A 21,265-nucleotide genomic window follows, 5' to 3' on the forward strand; every position below is an offset into this window, starting at 1 on the left:
CTGTCGGATTAGAGGAGGACGGGGATGGAAGCCGGCCACACTCTTTCAAAGCAACCATCCTGGCATTTGCCTGAAGCATAAACATTGCAGCACCTCACTCGGTGAAGAAGAAAATGAGGAACCTCAAACACTGAAGTGGAGGAAGGCCAGGAGAAGGGGAACGAAGAAAGAAAAAAGGAATGAAAAACAGTGGAGAGAGTGTTCTGATATCGGCTACTGAAAATGCAGAACACATTTCCAAAAACATCCCAGGCATGTTCTCCAAGGGTGAGGAAAAAGAATAGCAAGAGGATAGACATGCGGCACATAAGAGAAAAGATGTTGCAAAGGCTGAAGCCCTGTGGTAGCCAAACACAAACCCACCAAGTCAGGAGATCCACATGTGGGGATATAGGGAGTGGATGGTTGCTGTTATTTCACCAAGCAATTCACTCCACAGTCACAGAACCCATTAACAAGGACAAATTAGATGCCAATTATTCTACCAAAGCCTGCCAACAAAGCTTCAAGAACCAGCTGTAAGTGATGAATCTAGGGACACAATTCAAACCTCTACATATTACTCCTGCATGAAGTGCGAAGACGAGGCTAGACTCTTCACAGCATGCGCAGAGGCATCAAAGCAATCAGTTTTCAGTATTTGTATGTGAATGAAATAGGAAGAACCTTCAATAAGTCATGATAAATGAGATGTATCCTCTACCTTATACTTCTTGGTAGTTTGCACAGTATAGCCGTAGATTATGCATGTGCATAGGGCACAGAAAGGGAAACACTTAACATTGTACGTTCAAAAATCTGTTTTGTAGAATGGTGCCCATAGATGTCAATCATTTAAACATCCAGCCACGTTTGAACTTTTGTTTATGTGAAAACGCCACCCTACATGCAGTGATAGACTGTTATAAGCACATTCCTCTATGTCTCATTGTTAGGTAAGACATTTGATAATAAGACTGTAGCTCAAAACTAATTGTGTGTGAACAAAAAGTAATAAAGAAAGTTTATATGAATGCATGCAGTATGTTCTTTCGGATATGTCTGAAAGAACAGACACCATGCACTCATATAACTGATTCACTGCAATGAGCAATGGATCCACAACCTTCAATGCAGATGCACATTTATATTCAAACCGCTGTGGGCATCTAAAATTAGTTAGCATGGAGGAAATGGATGGGGACTATGGATAGGGGGGAATGTGAGTCGACTGGTGAGTGTGACGAGATAGTCTGTATAATTGCATTACAACTGTGTCTGGGTGGCACAGTGGTTAATGCAAATCCCTAGTAAGCAGGAGATCCTGGGTTTGAATTGTGATCTGGCACAAATTTTCACATGTCGTCGCTGATTCCGCATACCATCAGTTTCTCCCCCCCCCCCCCCCCCCTTTCAATTTATTTAATTAAAAAAGATATTGCAATTGGTATTCCAACTGGGTATTTTATGCTTTTGTATAACTTTACTATACATTAATGACCTTTTAATTGACAAGGAGTGTCCAAAATGTTGTCCGTCTCTGAAGGCACTGAGAAGAGAACAAACTTTCCTTTGCTTAGGTCTGATGCAATATTTTAAGAGTACCCATGCCTATTTTTCTGACATTCACACAAAACTTTCCGCACACTATGCTGAATTTACACTGCTAGACTCAAACAACATCTTTCCTAACTAACAATCTACATTCTGTGGCAGTTTATGATGTGATGGACTTTGATCTAACTTTATAATGGCATGGAGTATGAAAATTTTTCTTTCAAAAACAAAGCACGGACAGGCTATAAAAAGATACAGAAAGCTAAGAATGAGAGCAATACTCTAACTGAAAAGGAAACTGGGTAATTGTCTTGTAGAAAGTACACTGACTTCAGACTGAATTTCACAAACAAACAGCCAAATACTTGCCTTGCACTGACTTCTGTATAGGGGTTCCTGTTATTGCCCATCGATGAACGGCCAAAAGATGGCGTGCTGTTTCTGCAGTCTTACTCGAGTGTGATTCCACCATCTGGGCTTCATCCAAACATATTCTCCACCATTCGATGCACGTGAGAGGAGATGGTGGAGCATAAAACCGCTTGGCATGCCGCAATCTGCAAAAAGTGCACAGTGTCTAAAAATTACCACAAATGAATATTTTTAAGGATTTGTTAATTTTTGTATCTTTGAGCAATTTTGTGGAACACCATAATTTTCTACTCATTAATGTATTTTCACTGAAGTCCAACTATGCTACCAATTTATTTGTGCCAATACGATACATTATACCTAATGGGACAAACAGATATCACCTGTCTGAGGACGTACATATGGAAACTGGCTTTAATGGCTATGAGGCAGTTATAGAAACAATGATTACCAAAGTACAATATGCAACTAAAACATGTAGGAAGATCCATATGTTTGGCGAACTGGATAAGGGGCAGTACTGTCATATTTCAGTGGAAACATTGGCTCTGGGTAGTAGATGTGGAAGAACTACAGCTCATGTTTAGAAGAACAGCAGACCAAGCACTTGTTACATATACCCTTAGCAGAACAGTTTAAAAAATGCTGAATTAAATGTGTATGGCTGTCAAGGCGGCAATGAGTAAAGTCTTCAGTGAATACCACAGCAAAATCTTATCCAAAGATTTGTTACAAAACTCAAAGAAATTCTGGTCATATACAAAAGCTGTCAGTGGAATCAAAGTTCGCGTCCACATGCTCATGAATGTTATATTGCCTGTAACCTTTTCTCTCTGACCCTACAACTGATTATAGTTTTTATGATGCTTTACCAGTATGAATGGATGGCCTTGTCAAAGGTTCATCCTCCATTGCAAATGGAGGACTGGAATCGAGCCCCTGGTCAGTGATTATATGTACCCCAACACATCAATGTCTTAGGGCTTATCCATGATCATTACTGCTAGTTCTCCCCTCGTTACCTGTAATGGTTGTTTGCTGCAGTGCTGGAATCTAGTGTACATATACGTTGAGGCTTTCTTCTTTGTTATTAAAACTATTACCATATTTTTGAAATTTAATGGCCTTTTTGAATAAGTGGGCACGGGAACTCTTCTCCACAGTGAGAACTTTCATGTTTGCGCATTTTATTATACGGTCAGTCTCGCACAGTGTGTGTTCTGCCACAGAAACTTTCTCCATGTGTCCCAGCCGGTAATGCTGCTTTTATTCAATTACGTTGGTACTGACGGGTCGTCCAATCATTCTGACCGAGACTTTTCCTCACATACACAATATGCGGATATAGTTCTGACACTGCTAGAGGGACTTTTTATACTCTGCTGATATGACACACTTTTTGATCTTAAAGATCAGTATGTAAACGATCTTTGTGCCACGTTAGCTCAATATATGGCCGAGTCAGTTTGTCATCCTGTGAATGTATGGCAGGAAGTGACTGTCTTTCTAAACTCTCCGTGAAGAAATTGGAAACTGCTTGGCTAACTGGACTACACATCTAACTCCTTCCAGCTGATCCAGCCTGATCCACATAAAGGAACTAATGGTAAGACATGCTCAAAACAGCTTTGTCATGTCACATGGGAAAATGGAACTGATATGATCCAGAGAGCCACTGAGTGGCACTTACATAAACATTTTGAAAGACAGGTGCTGGACATGGAACCTTATAAACAGAAGGTGTGGTACAAGCATGTCAACGACACCTTTGTGTGCAGCCATGGTGAGGAATAGCTCTGTGACATATTAAGACACCTCAACAATCTCCATGCCAACATTAAACTCACTGCAGATGTAAAAAAAGTATCAATAGCTACCTTCTCTAAATGTGCTTGTTAGAAGGAATGGTGAGAACATGGACCACAACATGTACCAAAACCAACACACTCCTGCATAAACTTTTAAATCGTCACCCGAACAATGGGTACCCCACTAGTTGCATACGATGTGCCACAAACATAACAATGTATGAAGTTACATGCTGCAAGAAGAAATGTCAAGTACATTCTTTCTGCCATACATTTCCAGAGTGACAAACTGAATGACAGACACCTGAAGACTGTCTACAAATAGACTGAGAAGGTCAAAGAATGTCAGATCGGCAGAGCACAAAAGGGACCCACTCACAATGTCAGGAATATACCACACCTGTGTACATGTGGAAAAGTCTAGGCTAGAATGACTGTATGACCCATCAACATCTGTAGCATTCCATGTTGGCACACATGGACAAATTGGTTGTGGCAGAACATTCCTAGTGTGAGACCAACCACGTAATAAAATAAACAGACACAGAATCTGTCACTATAGAGAAGAGCAATCATGGTCGCTTATTCAGGGAACCCACAGAATTTCACAAATATCACAATAGTTTTAATAAGAAAGATGAAAGCCTGAAGGCAAGCGGATTTTTGATTCCCATACTGCAGTGGGAAAACTACATTGGGAGTGACCAGTGATAAGTACATATAACTTCTAGTCACGAGCTTCACTCCAGTCCATCACAAGAAATGGAGGACAAATCTTTGACAGTGCCAGCTACTTGTGCTGGCAAAACATCAGGGGAAAATAATAATAATAATAATAATAATAATAATAATAATAATAATAAAACACGTTGGCTGAAGATATACTGTTCAGAAATTGGAGAAGAGCTGGTGCATGATATAGCTGCTTCCACAGGTGGCCCTGTCTCTGGTGGGATAGGACAAGATTACAACAGGACTAGAATAGAATGTGCCCAGTGGGTAAATCAGGTAGATCTCGCATCTGTTTCTTCCACAAGGATACAAGCCCCGTGGCAAGAGGTTGGGTGTGGGAGTCAAATATACTACTGGTCATTAAAATTGCTACACCAAGAAGAAATGCGGATGATAAATGGGTATTCATTGCACAAATATATTATACTAGAACTGACATGTGATTACATTTTCAATTTGGGTGCATAGATCCTGAAAAATTAGTACCCAGAACAATCACCTCTGTCCGTAATAACGGCCTTGATACGCCTGGGCACTAAGTCAAACAGAGCTTGGATGGTGTGCACGGGTACAGCTGCCCATGCTGCTTAAACACGATACCACAGTTCATCAAGAGTAGTGACTGGGTATTGTGACGAGCCAGTTGCTCGGCCACCATTGTCCAGACGTTTCCAATTGGTGAGAGATCTGGAGAATGTGCTGGCCAAGGCAGCAGTCGAACATTTTCTGTATCCAGAAAGGCCCGTACAGGACCTGCAACATGCGGTCATGCATTATCCTGCTGAAATGTAGGGTTTCACAGGGATCGAATGAAGGGTTGAGCCACAGGTCGTAACACATCTGAAATGTAATGTCCACTGTTCAAAGTGCCATCAATGCAAACAAGAGGTGATCGAGACGTGTAACCAATGGCATCCCATACTATCACCCCGGGTGATATGCCAGTATGGCGATGACGAATACACACTTCCAATTTGCGTTTACCGTGATGTCGCCAAACATGGATGCGAACATCATGGTGCTGTAAACAGAACCTGGATTCATCCGAAAAAATGACGTTTTGCCATTCGTGCACCCAGGTTCGTCGTTAAATACACCATCGCAGGTGCTCCTGTCTGTGATGCATTGTCAAGGGAGCTGATAGTCCATGCTGGTGCAAACGTCTCCTCCTTACACGAGGCATCACAACAATGTTTCACCAGGCAACGCTGGTCAACTGCTGTTTGTGTATGAGAAATCAGTTGGAAACTTTCCTCATGTCGGCACATTGTAGGTGTTGCCACCGGAGCCAACCTTATGTGAATGCTCTGAAAAGCTAATCATTTGCATATCACAGCATCTTCTTCCTGTCGGTTAAATTTCGTGTCTGTAGCATGTCATCTTTGTGGTGTAGCAATTTCAACGGCCAGTAGTGTAGGTATGGTCAAGAGGGTCACATAGGGGTGGCAGAATATGGCTTTAGGACGGATGGGAAAGACTGTGGATTGGACGTCCCTCATCAGAGACCTGGTGAAGGACACGGTTCACTTGCTCCAGTCTGGGATGGTAGTGGCTGATAAAGGATGTGCTCCTTTAAAGCTGGTTCTTGGGGATGGTGGGAGGATACGATGTGGGAAACCTGTTTGCAGACTAGGTTTCATGACAGTGCTCATCTACCGGGGCCTCAGTGAGACTTTCAGCACACTGGTCAATGGAAACCTTGTCAGTGCATTGTGACCAGAAATGACAGACATCCTCATCATGATCCTCCCTGACACTCCTAAAATGGTAGTCTGTCGCCCATCCAATCTGTTCAACATCCTGGTCTGTCTCTATGCTATGCCCACCTCTAACTCCTTGCCACAGGGACTGTATTGCTGTTGGAGGCCCAGTTACAAGACCTACACCATTCACCACCCATCCTGTAGGTTCTATTGTGGTCCTGCCACAGTTTTATTCTACCCTACCAGGGGCACTGCCACCTGTAAAAGCAGCTATGTAATACACCAGCTCTGCTGCAATTTCTGCACAGTATTTTATAAGGGCATGACCACCAATGAACTGTACTACAGAATGTATGACTGACAGCAGTGTTAATCACCCAGTGGCAGAACATGATGCTGAGCAGGACATGCTACAGTCCAGCCCCAGCTTTCCTGAACTACGTAGACGGAAGTTATCCTTGCAACAACCCTTCCCTCTCACACCGCTGTCCTCACACCTGCTACCTCTCTCAGAGCCATCAGCTACCCTTCCCTAATCCTTCCTATTTCTTCCTGCCTCTTCTCTCCCTCTGTCTACACTACCTGACTCAACCTCTAACCCCAGACTAGGCTACCACATTACACCTATGTGTGTGTACTCTAGCACACCTGGGGATTCATCTAAAAGCTATCAAAGTTTTCATTCTTTGTGTTTGTTGATGACTTGGCTCTTTTATTATTCACTAAGTTGATCCCTTTACTGCTAAATTAGTCAGAAAGGGTATATGCTGTGAGCACAACATCGAGTCGCAACAGGAATCAGTCAACTTGTACGAATGCCTGAGTGTAAAGATTTATAGGGATACACAATGGAACTATCACATAGGTAAGGTATGTGGCAGACTTCGGTTCATTGGCAGGGTACTGGAAAAATTTAGCCAGTCTACAAAGGAGATTACTTACAAAACACTTATACATTCCATCTAAGAATATTGCTAAAATCTTGAGTTCCATACGAAATGTATCTAACAGAGAACATTTAATGTATACAAAAAGTGGTGGCTCAAATACATCACAAGTTTGTTTGGCTCGCACGAGAGCGATATAGAAATTTAAAAAAAATCTGTATTAGTAGGTCCTTGAAGATATATGCCAACTGTACCACAAAAGCATACTTAGGAAGATTTGGGACCCACCATTAAATGAAGACTTTAGGGAAATTCTTGATCCTTCTTTGTATCCCTCCCATACAAACCACAAAGACAAGAACAAACTAATTACAGCATGCACAGCAGTCAGTCTTTGCGTACTCCTTACACAAATGGAACACGAAGAAATCCGAACACCTGGTACTGTGTCGATTATGCTGTCATGCAATTCAAAGTGGTTGCAGAGATTTTATGTGGTTGTTAATGTAAAAATTTGGTGGTATGCCCACAATGCAATAACTTTTCAAAATCATGTTACTATTGGTCTTATCACATGGCCTTGAATAATTTATATAGTATGTGTACGAGGGTTGGAACTTTAATAGTGGCAAGTATTTATTTACAGCTCGTACAAAATAGATAAGAGTTTCAAAGTTTTACAGACCTTCACAATAGTCACCAGCATTGCGTACAACCCATTGCCAGCAATGTGGAAGTCGTAGGATACTCTTAGCAGTGCCAGTTGTGTTGACAGTCTGAGTGGCGCAGTCTACTGCCCGACAAATTTGTAGCAGTTCTGAAGCGAATGCTGTGAAGCGTTTCCTTCAGTTTCGAAATTGAGTTGAACTCATGAGGGCTTAAGTCATGGGAATACAGTAGGTGTTATAGCATTTAGCAGCCCCATCAGTCAAACAAATTAGTAACAGCTTGCACTGTATGTGCTTGAGCATTGTCCTGCAAAATGATGGTCAGGTCCTGCAGAAAGTGTCATCACTTCTGTCTCTAAGCTGATCGTAGGTTGTGTTTCAAAAATGGACAGCACAGAGACAAAAGTCATGACACTTTCTGGAGGACCTGACCATCATTTTGCAGAACAATGCTCAAACACATACAGTGCAAGCTGTTACTGATTTGTTTGATTGATGGGGCTGCTAAGTGCTATACCACCTACTGCACTCCCTTGACTTAAGCCCTCATAAGTTCAACTCGATTTCTAAACTGAAGGAAACACTTCACGGCATTCAATTCAGAACTGCCACAAATTCGTCGGGCAGTAGACTGCGCCACTCAAACTGTCAACACAACTGGCACTGCTAAGAGTATCCTACGACTTCCACATTGCTGGTGACTACTTTGAAGGTCAGTAAAGCTTTGAAACACGGATCTATTTTGTTTTGAGCTGTAAATAAATAGTTGCCACTATTGAAGTTCCAACCCTTGTATTACACATTTAAAAAACATGCAGTAATGGGGAATTCCAGAATGGAATGTGTGCATTTTATGTATAAGGGGACAGAAAAATAGTGAAGGCACTGATCTATCCAAAACCTAACAATTTTCTACTTTTTCTTGTAGGTACGTTGTTTGCTCAGCAGTCATAAAACAAGCATTTCAGATAAAAATTACAAAAGAATCAATGATTTGTTAGGAATCATAAGGCCAGTTAGTGATAACAGGCTTGGCTGTGAACTTGGCAAAGATTTGAACTACATGTCTCAATTTGGAAACCACACATTTGAAAAACTACTTATTTCAGCAGCATATCTTTTGTCATCATCTGTGTCACAAAATGTCTACTACTTTAATTTTTTAGTACATCAGAATTAACAGACTATGAATAATATTTTGCAGTCAAATATAGGTTACATGGCTGTTTACAGTCCTCTCTTAAGTAAGTAATATCAATAAAAATCTCATCCTGAAGTAATTATGGCATTCCGTCATTGCTCCACAATTTGTTTGTAGGAAATGAGAACTGCAATTTACTACCTCTCTCCAAAAGGCATAATAGAATTTGGAACTTTTCCAGTGCAATTTCCATTTGTACACACACACACACACACACACACACACACACACACACACACACAAAAATAAGTAATCCATAATATTCAAATTATTAAAGAGAACTTCGTTTCTAAATAATGTATTATGATATTCAATTTCACATGGGTTTTTTCTCTAAATTAATGTCATAACCTTTCCAGTTATTTTTATATTTATAATATTTTTCAATGTCAATTGAACAGCCATTTAAAATAATTCAGTAATCCAAGCTACAGTTTTACTTGAGTAAACATAAATAAAGAGAAATATATATTAAGTAGAACAGAGGCAATTATGAGACATGTGAGAAGTTCCAATACCTGGGAGTGCTGGTTACAGACGATAATGAGAAGAAATAAAAGTTAGAATTGCTGCAGGAAATAGAGCTTACTGGGCCCTGATCAAGACCTTTCAGTCACGTCATAAGAACTGTGGTAATTATGGCTCAGAAACATGAACAATGACTGTACCAGAAGAAGAACTCTTGAGAAGACGGGAGAGGAAAATATTAAGAAAGATTTTTAGAGCCACGTATGAGGAGGGGCAATGGAGGATAAGGAGAAACAAGGAACTGGAAGAACTGTATAGAAATCCTGACTTGGTGACTGAAATTTAGTGTAACAGATTCAGATGGCTGGGCCATGTAGACTGAGTTGTCAAAAAGGTTTACACAGGAAATCCAGGTGGCAAAAGGAGCAAAGGGGCTGTAGCGCCAAGGACTAAGTAAGTAAGTCAACATAAATAAAATTTATATTTCACTGGAATTTTATTTTACTTTATAGTAAAAGGTATTTCAGTGTCCTCAAAAAATGCCTTATTAATAATACACTTTATATAAAATGTACAAAGCAACAAAAATCAGATAAATGCTGAACAGAATAGAAACTATCATATTCATCAGTTCTAGATGGATCTGATAAAACAAAAAGAAAAATAGAAGAGGTTAGGTGGCAAGAAGTGGTTACATGGCAGGCAGTAACACAACTGTTACTTAAAGTAGTATAATAAATTAGTGTACAGAAAATGCTGAAACTGTAATGAAAATAAAAGTAATAATTTAAAAATCAAAAAACAGAAGTGGAACAATTTAACTATGAAAATTGTGTTAAAATGAAGGTGAGATAGGATTAAAAAAAGGGGTTAGAGGTGCCAGATAAGTGACAAATTCACAGGCTTTTAATAGTTAATGTGTCTTATTTTTGTGAAGGCTGTTTACACAATGAACATTCCACTCTGCAGGGAGAACATGTACTATTTTGTTGCACGTGCTCACCTGGATAGCCAAGTGTATAAAAGCATTGCCCACGAACAGTATGTTTATAGTTTCTTTCCTGGCCTGGTCTGGCAGACAGCTTTAATTTGTGAGGGAATTCAAATTTATGGTATAATGTAACTAGGACATAATGAACTTTGGAAACGCCTAGAGCATAAATTCACTAGGTATTAATAGTAAAAATTTACTTAAAATGATGGATGGAGTAAAGGTAATCACTCTACATCTACATCTACATCTACATCTACATCCATACTTCGCAAGCCACCTGATGGTGTGTGGCGGAGGGTACCTTGAGTACCTCTTATAGGTTCTCCCTTCTATTCCAGTCTCGTATTGTTAATGGAAAGAAAGATTGTCAGTATGCCTCTGTGTGGGCTCTAATCTCTCTGATTTTATCATCATGGTCTCTTTGTGAGATACACATAGGAGGGAGCAATACACTGCTTGACTCCTCGGTTAAGGTATGTTCTCGAAACTTCAACGAAAGCCCGTACCGAGCTACTGAGTTCAGGAACTGCATAGTCAGTGGGTACATGAATGAAACTGAAGAAGTTGGTAAGCTTTGTGGTGGTGTTCCTCTTTCATATGAATATCTGAAGCCAACCATCTCCACTCTTGTGGCACCTGAATCTTTAATTGTCACCATTGATTCACTTCTGTAAACACAGACATACCCCATGCACACTGCCTCATGGATGTCAAATGCTAGATCTCCTAATGGCTTAATGACCTCATTCGCAATATGACTCCCGATCTGCATCCTTACCCTCAATTTTTTCTCTTTTGTGTGAAATCTGCAGCACAGCTATGGGTACCAACATGGGACACTCCTGTGCTAACTTGTTTATGGGCATCTAGAGGATACCAGTACCCCAAACCCCTAAGCCAGTTCACATTGGTCAACAACACCTTCGTGATCGGCAGCTGTGGCAGAGGCACTCTACCATCATTTCTCAGAAATCTCAACATGTCCTCTCCCACTTGCTTCACCCAGAGCATCTCACCATACCACATTCCTGTACACTTCTGTGACTGCTCAGAAATGTCTATGTCCGTACCAAACAACAAGTCTTCTAAATTTTAAAGCTGGCATCTCTTTCACACAAGAAATCTCTTCCGTATAATCTGGCTACTCACAAATTGTGCATTTGTAGTGACAAGCAATCCCATATTCAGTGTATTGAAAGTGATACTGATGTCTTCACATACAGGTATTACCCCCGAACTTAGTTCACAAACAGGTCTCCCATGTTGTATCTGCATGTGTCCCTAACTCTCTGACCATTCTTGCAAAGAAGCACCCTCCTTGTTATAAAATATTACTAAGACAACTTAGCTGCATTCTTTACCACTGCTCCAATTATTTACAATTGTGTCTGAAATAAGAAACAATGTATCCACAACCCTTTTCACCTCTTCTGAAAAAGCATTCTTTGCATACACCGTTGAGACAATATTCCAGTCCATCCTTATGCCACAGTTACCACTGACCCCTCACCACATGGGTCACAACCCCAAGCAAGATGCAGATGCAAAACTTGTCCCGTCTAACTGGCACATCCTACTCCTGTCCCCTCACAAGGATATCCTATCCTATGCTATCAGGGAATGGGCCACCTGCGAAAGGAGTAATGCCACATCCACTCTGCCATAACTACTGCACAGCTTTGATCACAAGCAGAGCCATGTCTCCAGTGGCTGAACATGCAGTTGAGCAGCATGCTCAACTTTGGTGGCTGCTTCACGACCTCTGCCATCTAGATTCTTGCTACTGACACTGGCTTCTCTGTATTACATAGATGGGGACTGTCCTTACAACACGTACTTCAGTCTTGCAATCCTCCTCATAGCGACCTCTGCCCCTCTCCCCTTCTCGCATATCCCTTCCAACACTTTGTTCATTAAATAGTTGTGCCCTACTCTCTGCAGACTCCTATTTCCTCTGTTCCACTTTTCCCTTCCGGTCGTCTCCTCCAGGCCACTGTGTGTCATGCGCGACTCCTCCTGCTGACACGAGAGTGTGCTCACTGCTGCCATACTTTTTCCCCTATGTGTTTGCTGCTTCTCCCTCCCAGCTGTCAGCCGCCCTTCCTTTCATCATTCCTGCCTCTTTTTCCACCTGAGTCAATCCCTCACACCAGTTGAGCTGGACAATATATGCTGGTTGAAACAACTTAGCTGTGCAGGTGTACATGTACTCATATTCTGTATAAGTCAGGTTCAAAAGCTTGGCATTTTTAGTCTTATCTATGCACCTATGGTCATTTGATGTCTCAATTAAATGGTGAGCAGCTACCTCTAACCCTTCCATTTCCACTGATGAGTTTCCATTTGTATATTTATTTTAGTCCTCGGTATTGAGATACTTCCATGATGAGGTACTCTCTAAGTTTTTTTCCAGAAAAAGGTTTGACCAATATATAGAGGACTTCGTGATCAGCAGGCCAGGAATAGGTATTCACATTACAATGTGACATAACTCACAGACTACTTAAAATAAAGTAGAGCGTCAAGTTTAAATCTTGTTGACTCCTGATATATTCTTTGTTTTAGCAAGAGTAAAAGAGAGAGATCTTTTGAGCAGCTTATAAATATATATGTTTAATTCCTCTAGACCAATATGAGAATGATGAACATGTGTTGCAAATAAATACTGATGAATAATATCTACCTGGCTGAGTCATTGTTCATTTCCACATAGACTAGTTCACGCCTCAAAGTTTCATACGTTGTCAGAACAACTTTACTCCGGGCTAAAATGTATGGCTGGACAAATCCCTTGGTAACTCCTCTGTAAAAATAACACACACAATTAGTTGGAATTGTACAAGTGAACCACTACAATACACTTAACAGAAAGACGTAAAATGGTCCACCCAATGACAAAAGAAATATATCAAAATTGGCTACGAAATTACTTACTGTGTTGGTAGTAAGTCTGTACCATAAACCTCCAGTAACACAAACAGAATATTATTTTTTTTCAAATTCAGAACCAATTTATTAATTGTTATTACATGTATAAGGCATGGGTATAGAAAGAGTACAGTAGATGAGGAGGTGGATGGGGGAACGGTGAGGAGAGCCAGAGAGCCAGAGAGCCAGAGAGAGAGAGAGAGAGAGAGAGAGAGAGAGAGAGAGAGAGAGAGAGAGAGAGAGAGAGAGAGATATGAAAGTGCACAATACACAATAACAGAATAACAGATGATGTGACATAATGTAAAACGGAGAAGAACATAATTAGCAAAATACTGATTGTAATGGTTTCCTGATTCCACCGCAGAAAAATAAAATAAAAAAAGGAAAACTACTATCACCAACTTTTCTTCCATATAATAGCTGCTTCCTCTCCAAGCATTTCAAATGCCACATACATCTTGCGTTCACTGTATGCTCAAAATTGTATATCTCTGAAAGTTCTTCACCAATTGCTTTGAAATTTGACACAACGTTGCATTTGAATATGAGCGTGTTTTTATAGACCTACCAAAGCACAGATGTTAACAAAAACCCCATGTTCGTTTGTTCAAAATCATGTCTCTGGAAGTTCTTCACCAACTGCTTTCAAATGTTGACACACAAATATTTGACTCTGTGTAAAACAAAAGTCAAAAACTTGTGTTCTTCTCAATTTGTGGCTGATTGCAGTTATCAGTAATTTCCAGATGTGTCTGACAAATCCCGACTCAAGACGCAAAGCCAGCATTCAAAAAACGGCTCCATAAGCCATATTAAACAACACACTTAAGGAGGCAAGGATGAAGTTTGTGGAAGAATATATTGTGTCATGAACCATAGAATGGAACAAAGTAATTGTCAGAGATGGGAAGAGGTTTAATTTGGATGGGCCAGTTTGTTTTCAGTACTACTGGCATGACCTCTGCACAAGAGAACTAGTTCAGCCATGTAGAAACTTCGGTGGTGGCCAAATTTCCAGCCCTAAAGTTCTCTTGTTTCTTTAATTCCTTAAGTACCATCAATGCTAACAGAAAGATGAGAACGTATTTTGTTTTGTTTTGTTGTAAACTGTGAGGGAAAAGAGTGTGCAATAACAAATACATACATAAATATGTTTTATCCACAAATAACTATGTGCCTTTACACTAATTTCCACCACTGTACTTAGTATCTCAGGTTCAGAGACAGAAATATAGATAGAGATACTTTGTCAACCACAACAGGTTCTCTTGATGCAATAATTTACCAACAGCTGTATGTATTGTAGAAATTTATTTTATGAACTTCTTATGTGCAACCAGTTTCAGCATTACATTGATGCAATCTTCAGGCCCCACACGTCCTAGTTGTAAAATCGCTATACTCGGAAGGAGCCATATAACTGGATCTGTGAATCAAATCGCTATGCAACAGCTCTTGGTGGCCAGGCGACACATACAGCTGTTGGTAAATTATTGCATCAAGGAATACATGCCAGCCGTTGTTCCACAGTCCACAATGGATCAACAAAGACAACAGGTGCTGGTGCGAATGATGAATCAGGTGGTGCCGCCTCAGGGTTAGATTGACAGTGACAGGCCTGTCATCTCATCTTCATTCCTCAGCTGACCTACAATGGTGTCTTCTTTAAATTTCGTCTTAATATCCACTCCGTTGTAGCAAGTGTAACACACGGCTTACAGGTGTTTTGTCAGCCACTAGAATATTTGATAGATGAAGTCTTAGGGTCATTTACCCTCACAGGTTTCGGATTGTCGTGCAATCTTTGAGGGTGTGGTCAATCATTAACATTCATTCACAGATGGATTCTGAGGCTTATCACCATCACAGCAAAAATTCATGACCTTTTTTTGGTACATCCAGTGTTCTGAGACTGTATAACACAATACATTCCCTCTTCAAGCTTTGTAGTGAAGCCTGCTTACACCTTGGTGGTGTGTGGTTAATTTATTACATCATGTACTCTCTTACCACTTCCTCTCCCATTTCTTCAGGGTGTCACACTGAATGTGTGTCCTTCAGCCGGCACTTTGAATAACTTGTATCAGTTCTCCATCAGTGAATGTTAGATAACCCTTATACCCACTATGAAACAATGGAAAAATGTTAACCTGAGCAGCAATAGTTTTATCTGTGAATGTATGAAGACACTGTATTTTTCAAATGGTGAATTTGGGGAAAAGCCTCATCTTACAATCAGGTAAATACAGTAAACAAAGATGATATAATGCTGGTGTGACAGTATGTTCCATTGCAGCTACAAAGCCACTCGCTGGAATTCCAAAAAGTGTGGTACTTAAAACTGATCCCTGTAGGACTCTATTATCTTGCATATACTGGTTACTAAGGGTCACGCCCAACCTACCCTAAGTAATCCAAGTGATTAAAAAAAAAAGTGTCTAGATAGGTAAATTTCCCCAAAAACACCGCTCATGCAGAGTTGATAAAATGTGATCCTGCCACATTGTATCATATCATTTGTGTAAATCAAAAAATACTGTGACTGTGTGTCAATGGTGCACAAAGACCTCTCCATCTACAAACTCCAATCATGTAAGATTATTAGTCATATTTCAAGATCTTCGGAATCTGCATTAGAATCAGAAAAGGACAATTCCCGATTCCAGGCACCAAAAAAGCCATGCATTAGCCATCCTTTCTAAAAATATATCCAAGTTACTTGTTAAATTCATGAGCCTGTAGATATTTCTATTTTTTTGGGTTTCGTTCTGGTTTCAGTATTGTTAAAATTTTTTAGAACAGTTTTTGCTATTTTGCACCAAGATATTTTAGCGTTTGACTATGGACATTTTGTGATCTTGGGGACATATCCCTATACTATACATTATTTAGTTCTCAGACTGCAAAGAGTTTATTACAGATCTGATAAGATGAAAGGCATGGTATTACATTTTGTGAAAAGGCAATGGTGAGCGTGAGTAGGATGGTAATTCTTAGATGCGACATTTCTGCACAATATGTTGTTAAAAATTCTGCAATGTCATGGGAACTGGTATTAATTTCTTGTTCGTCAAGGATTCCCTGCATTCCATTATTGACCTGAAATCCACTAATCCACCACAATTTGGACCACACTTGTGAAACTGTGGTTTATACCATCATTGACGAAACAGAGTTCCTAACACTCTTTCTTTTCTTGTTTCATTAAGTAAAATGCTTTTGCTCTTGATCTTTTGAATAAAATAAAATTTTCACCGGTGGCATTTGCAATCTCACTGCACCTTCACAGTAAAGATTTCCATCTACGAGGACATAAAGAGAATGGTGTTGTAGTGTTAACAGCTTGTATGATCATTTCTGGTGTGTCTTGTGCTACTACATCAACTGTTTTCTCTGTATTTATTGTTGTTATTTGTTATCATCTGTACTAAATCATTCCAATTGGCTCTTTGCAGTAGCCAACATAATAAACAATCAGTGTGGTGTAAATTTAAGACAGTTGCAGTCACTGCGTAACAGCCAGTATTGGAAAAGCAATCAACAATGTACCCTTGGACCACAGGTGCAAGGTTAGGACTGCAGATTGTCAAATCTACTGCACAGTATGAGCCATAGGAGATGTTTAAATACGATCAGGCTTGTGAATTTACTAGGCACATATCAAAGTGTGTGAATAATCTCTCTAGCAGATGCTCTCACAAGTCATTGTCTTGCTGCCTCATATGTGATGGTGTGCACTGATATCTCCCAATGAAATGAAAGGCAGGGTAACTGTTTAATTATGTCTTCCATTTCTCTGTAAGTAATATCTCAGTCATGGGGAATGTAGGTATTACATACTGTTGTTGTTATGCTCAATTGTACTCTAATGTCTTTTGTTTTGAGTGCACTGTTCATAGTTATTTGTCCAGTGAAGGTGTTCGATGTGACTATTGTGCTCATATTTGTTTCAAGTTTATCCCTTTTTTGCCGATATATGTTTCATCCTCTATGAGTAGGAAGATGATCTTCCAAAAATCTTTATTCTTGTATTGTTATACACACTGTGAGATAGTGTGTGATTAACGGTCACATTTCTTCCAGGTGGTGATATTAGCCATTGCAATACCATTGTAAAACCAGTGAAAAGGTGCCGCCATGGTGTTCAGCAAAGATGTAGGCGATATGTTGATCTGAAGAGCATTCCAGTGCTTCCTGTGCAACTGGCATTGTGTCCAGAGATTCACCTGCTGCCAACGAGAGTTCCAGTTTTATCTGAAGTGACAAATTAGTTCTTTGTTTTGTTTGTTTCCTGTCATTTTTCCCTTTTTGTCACTTTGCTGTTTTCTTTCATGTATTTTTTCCGGTTGTAGGTCTGAGTAAGAAAATGGTCAAACAAGATATCGGCTCTGTGTCTTAGTCTCTTCTAGCCACTGACCAGTATCTGATTGTACATCAGTCATGTTTGGAGGAAGAAGCTGTGGGGTGGATCTTCCTCTCTTGTGCAGTTGGCGAGATATGAAGTGCCTCCTGCCGGCTCTGCAAGAACGTAAGTCAAGAGGGGGCAGTTATACCTCTTGCACATAATTTGTCATTATGATTGTATCCTCTTGGTTTATAGCAGGAGGTAAATTTGGTTCTGAAAAAGTTGAGGTAGGTAGAGTTACAGCTCAAATTTTGCATGATCTGTCATCATGTCGACTGGATGCTCGCATTCGCATTTTTCCGTATCTCGGGATATGACAGGTGGTCCATCATTTTATATTCTTTTCTTTTATAATTACTGGGCAAATTGGCGAACGTAGGGGATGGTATTCCATACAGTTTACACAGAAAGGTGATTGTTTACAAGGATGACCTTCATGAAGTGATCTACGACTGTCTCTGCATTTTGGGTCTGCTGTCTAGCAGGATGAACTGTGTCCAAAATGTAAGCACCGAAAACATCTCATGGGCGGTGCGAAATAAGGGTTCATATCACACATTTACATCATAACTAACTATTTCTTGGAAGGCACATCCTTCAAAAACTAAGATAAAACCACCTTTACATACTTGCTGATTTTCTGAACCTTTCTGTACATATCTGACAAAATGTATGCCTCCTCATGCTATATTAACTCATAGCTCTTCATCTTTCTGGGGTGCAATATCTCTGTAAATGATAACTTCTTGTGTCACATTCAAAGTTTTATGTGGAGTAACAGTCACTGGCATGTGTGACGTGCTCAAGATTGTGCAGCAGAGGTGGTTTCAATCAATAGTGGCGTAATTCAATTTTTTCCATATTTAACTTCTATTTATTCAATAAAAACACTGGTTTTGCCAATGTAGAAGTAGCTCCTTCATTTCCAATGTACACCAGATATTAAATAAACAGTTTAATTCCCAGTGTTTTGACCTGACCATCTTCCCATGGGGAAGCCAGGGGACGAAGAGCAGGTGAATAGTAAATGTCCTTAATGAAATATCGATACTTATCTATTGAAACAGCCAGATCAGTAAGGCCATTGTGTGGATTTAGTTTGATGCACTTCATATTTGAATTCTCCACCCTCATGTCACTTGCCTGGGCATCCCCCAGCGGTGCACTCAGCTTTAGCAAAGGCCATCTGGCATGAGGCTGTTGTCGGGAGTCCCAATGTCCCTAGGAGATGGGAAACTACTCTTTGGCACCCTTGGGGAGCTGGTAGCTCAGGCACTGGAAGTATGATCCATATATGATCAGTGGGCTCTACGAAAAGGTTCATAATGACCCCACTGTGTCAGGTTGGCTACAGTGTTGTCTTTTAACGGCATACATGAGATGCCTGATCTTGCACAGAGAGTAGACACTGTTTAAGCCATTCTTAACCAGTTGTTCCACAGCACAGAAAAAGTTTCATAAAGATTCGAAATTATGGGGTAACGGTGTTCTCATTCTCAAATGCCAAATGAATATAATCTGAATATTTTCATGGGTTTGGTTACACTGTCTTGAGATATACACACAGTTTCTAACTGTATTATCTTATTATATTAAACATTTTTAAATTTGGTCAATACAGTAATTAGATAAAGTAAATAGGCAATCTGCAACTATAGCCACATGTCATGAACCAGGTAAGTCATTTAGTAATACAGATGTCCGAGTGGCAATGTTTTTATGACTGTAGATAGTTCTGGCCTGGAATCACAGATTTATACTTCAAGCTCTTATTCACACTACTTGCAAAACTTGATGCATGAATCAGTTACAACATTTGCAATCCCCCGCCCAATCCATTTTCCCAGTGTGGGGATAATGCTTGATCTGAACAAATGTAGATGCAAGTGTGGGAATTGATACACGGAAGAAAATTTAATAAAATGATATATTGGTGTTTGGTATTGGAACAAAGTATTCTGTAGAAGCATCTATAAGTCAAGGGTGAAGCTCCAGTATGGACGTATGAAAGAACAACGTGAACAAAGCTCTGCACATCTATCCACACTCACAGCATTAGACAATGAAGATATAAGGCTGGAAACAATTCAAGAAGACAAAGGACTCTGTGCTACCAGCTGAGTATTTATGAGATATTATACTTAACCAGCAGCAGATTGGTAAAAACTATTTTCTTTTTTTGTGTGAAATGTCATTTGGTAAGTGCAACCTTCTGTTTGTCTTTTTGCTGAACAAGATTCATTTTGGAGATAACTTACACGTACAATATTATTATTGTTATTTGACTTCAGATGAAAACTACTCAGTTTTTAGAACAATAACAACAACTGAATTACCTGTAAACCAGAACACTGAAACTTTTGTCACTGATGTGTTTACCAACTTCTTCAACCCACTGGCAGCTTATGGACGCTGGTGCTACAATCAATGTAGCTCCTGATTTAAGTGGTTCCTGAAAAATAAATAAATAAATATAGCAAGAAAAATCAACCTTCAAAACTCTCCCAATAACATTTTTTCCCTAATTTTATCAGAGATAGGTGATCTGCACCAATGTAGTGAACACTGGAAAATGATGGCCATATTGTCCTCCACATAACAGACTATTACATAAATTGAGGCAAATGTTTTAATCTGATATTGTTCAAAATAAGTCATAAATTATATTTCCTGCTACATTTACTATGGTGCACAACATTGTAGCATTTAAACATTTGTGCTGCATATGGGGATAATGCCATTGGACAGAGCACAGCAAGAAATTTGTTTTCTCACTTTAAGGAGGATCATTTTTACATTAGTGACTCTCCGCATTCAGGAAGACCATTATTTAAGTGCATTAACCCACACCAGTGTACTCAGGAGCTGGCAAATGTGATAAACAGTCCTCATCCCTCCATCATACCACATTGGCATGCAAAGGGGATGTGAAAAATCAGCTGTATGGGTACTGCATGCTCTAATCCAAAATCAAAAAAATTATCAGCTGGCCATATGTGCATCCCTGCTTGCTTGACATCTACTGGATTGTGAACAACACTGACCATTCCTATCCTGTATCATTATTGGTGACAAGAAATGGTGTCTTTATGCAGAAATTTGGAAAAGAAAGGAATGGCTGAGCCCAAACAAAGCAGCAATTCCCTGTACAAAGACCTGCACGCATCCACAAAAATTTTTTTTCATCTGGTGGAACAGTGATGGTGGGGTGTACTACGAAATGTTTCCATAAGGTGTTACCATCACTGCTGACATTTATTGTCAACAACTGAGAGGCTGTGATGTCTTGCAGACACAATCCAAGAACAATGACCAGAAAGACTGTGTGAAGTGATTCTACTCCACCATAATGCCCGTCTACATTCTACTAGACTGACAAAAAATAATATACAGAAGTTGGCTTGGGAAGTCTTTTCACACCCAGGTTATTCACCCAATCTTGTGGCCTCAGATTTTCACCTTTTCCACACACTATCGAATAACCTTAATGTAACTTTCTTTATGGATGAAAATGCGCTTCGAACGTGTCTCAATGAGTTCATTGCCTCAAAACTACGATT

At 39.9% G+C, this 21,265-nt stretch overlaps 1 protein-coding gene across 3 annotated transcripts in view; it reads right to left on the reverse strand.

Moving 5' to 3' along the window:
• Positions 1 to 21,265, reverse strand: part of LOC126282138 (E3 ubiquitin-protein ligase SHPRH) — a 260,470-nt gene that overhangs the window by 148,454 nt on the left and 90,751 nt on the right. For all 3 annotated transcript variants that reach the window (XM_049981638.1, XM_049981639.1, XM_049981640.1), the window contains 3 exons: positions 20,042 to 20,157; positions 13,053 to 13,172; positions 1,906 to 2,093 (listed from right to left, as the gene is read on the reverse strand). In XM_049981638.1, coding sequence (XP_049837595.1) covers positions 1,906 to 2,093; positions 13,053 to 13,172; positions 20,042 to 20,157 — 424 coding nt within the window. The remainder of the gene's footprint in view (positions 1 to 1,905; positions 2,094 to 13,052; positions 13,173 to 20,041; positions 20,158 to 21,265) is intronic.

The sequence above is a fragment of the Schistocerca gregaria genome, chromosome 7, assembly GCF_023897955.1.
Source record: "Schistocerca gregaria isolate iqSchGreg1 chromosome 7, iqSchGreg1.2, whole genome shotgun sequence".
NCBI classification, from domain to species: Eukaryota; Metazoa; Arthropoda; class Insecta; order Orthoptera; family Acrididae; genus Schistocerca; species Schistocerca gregaria.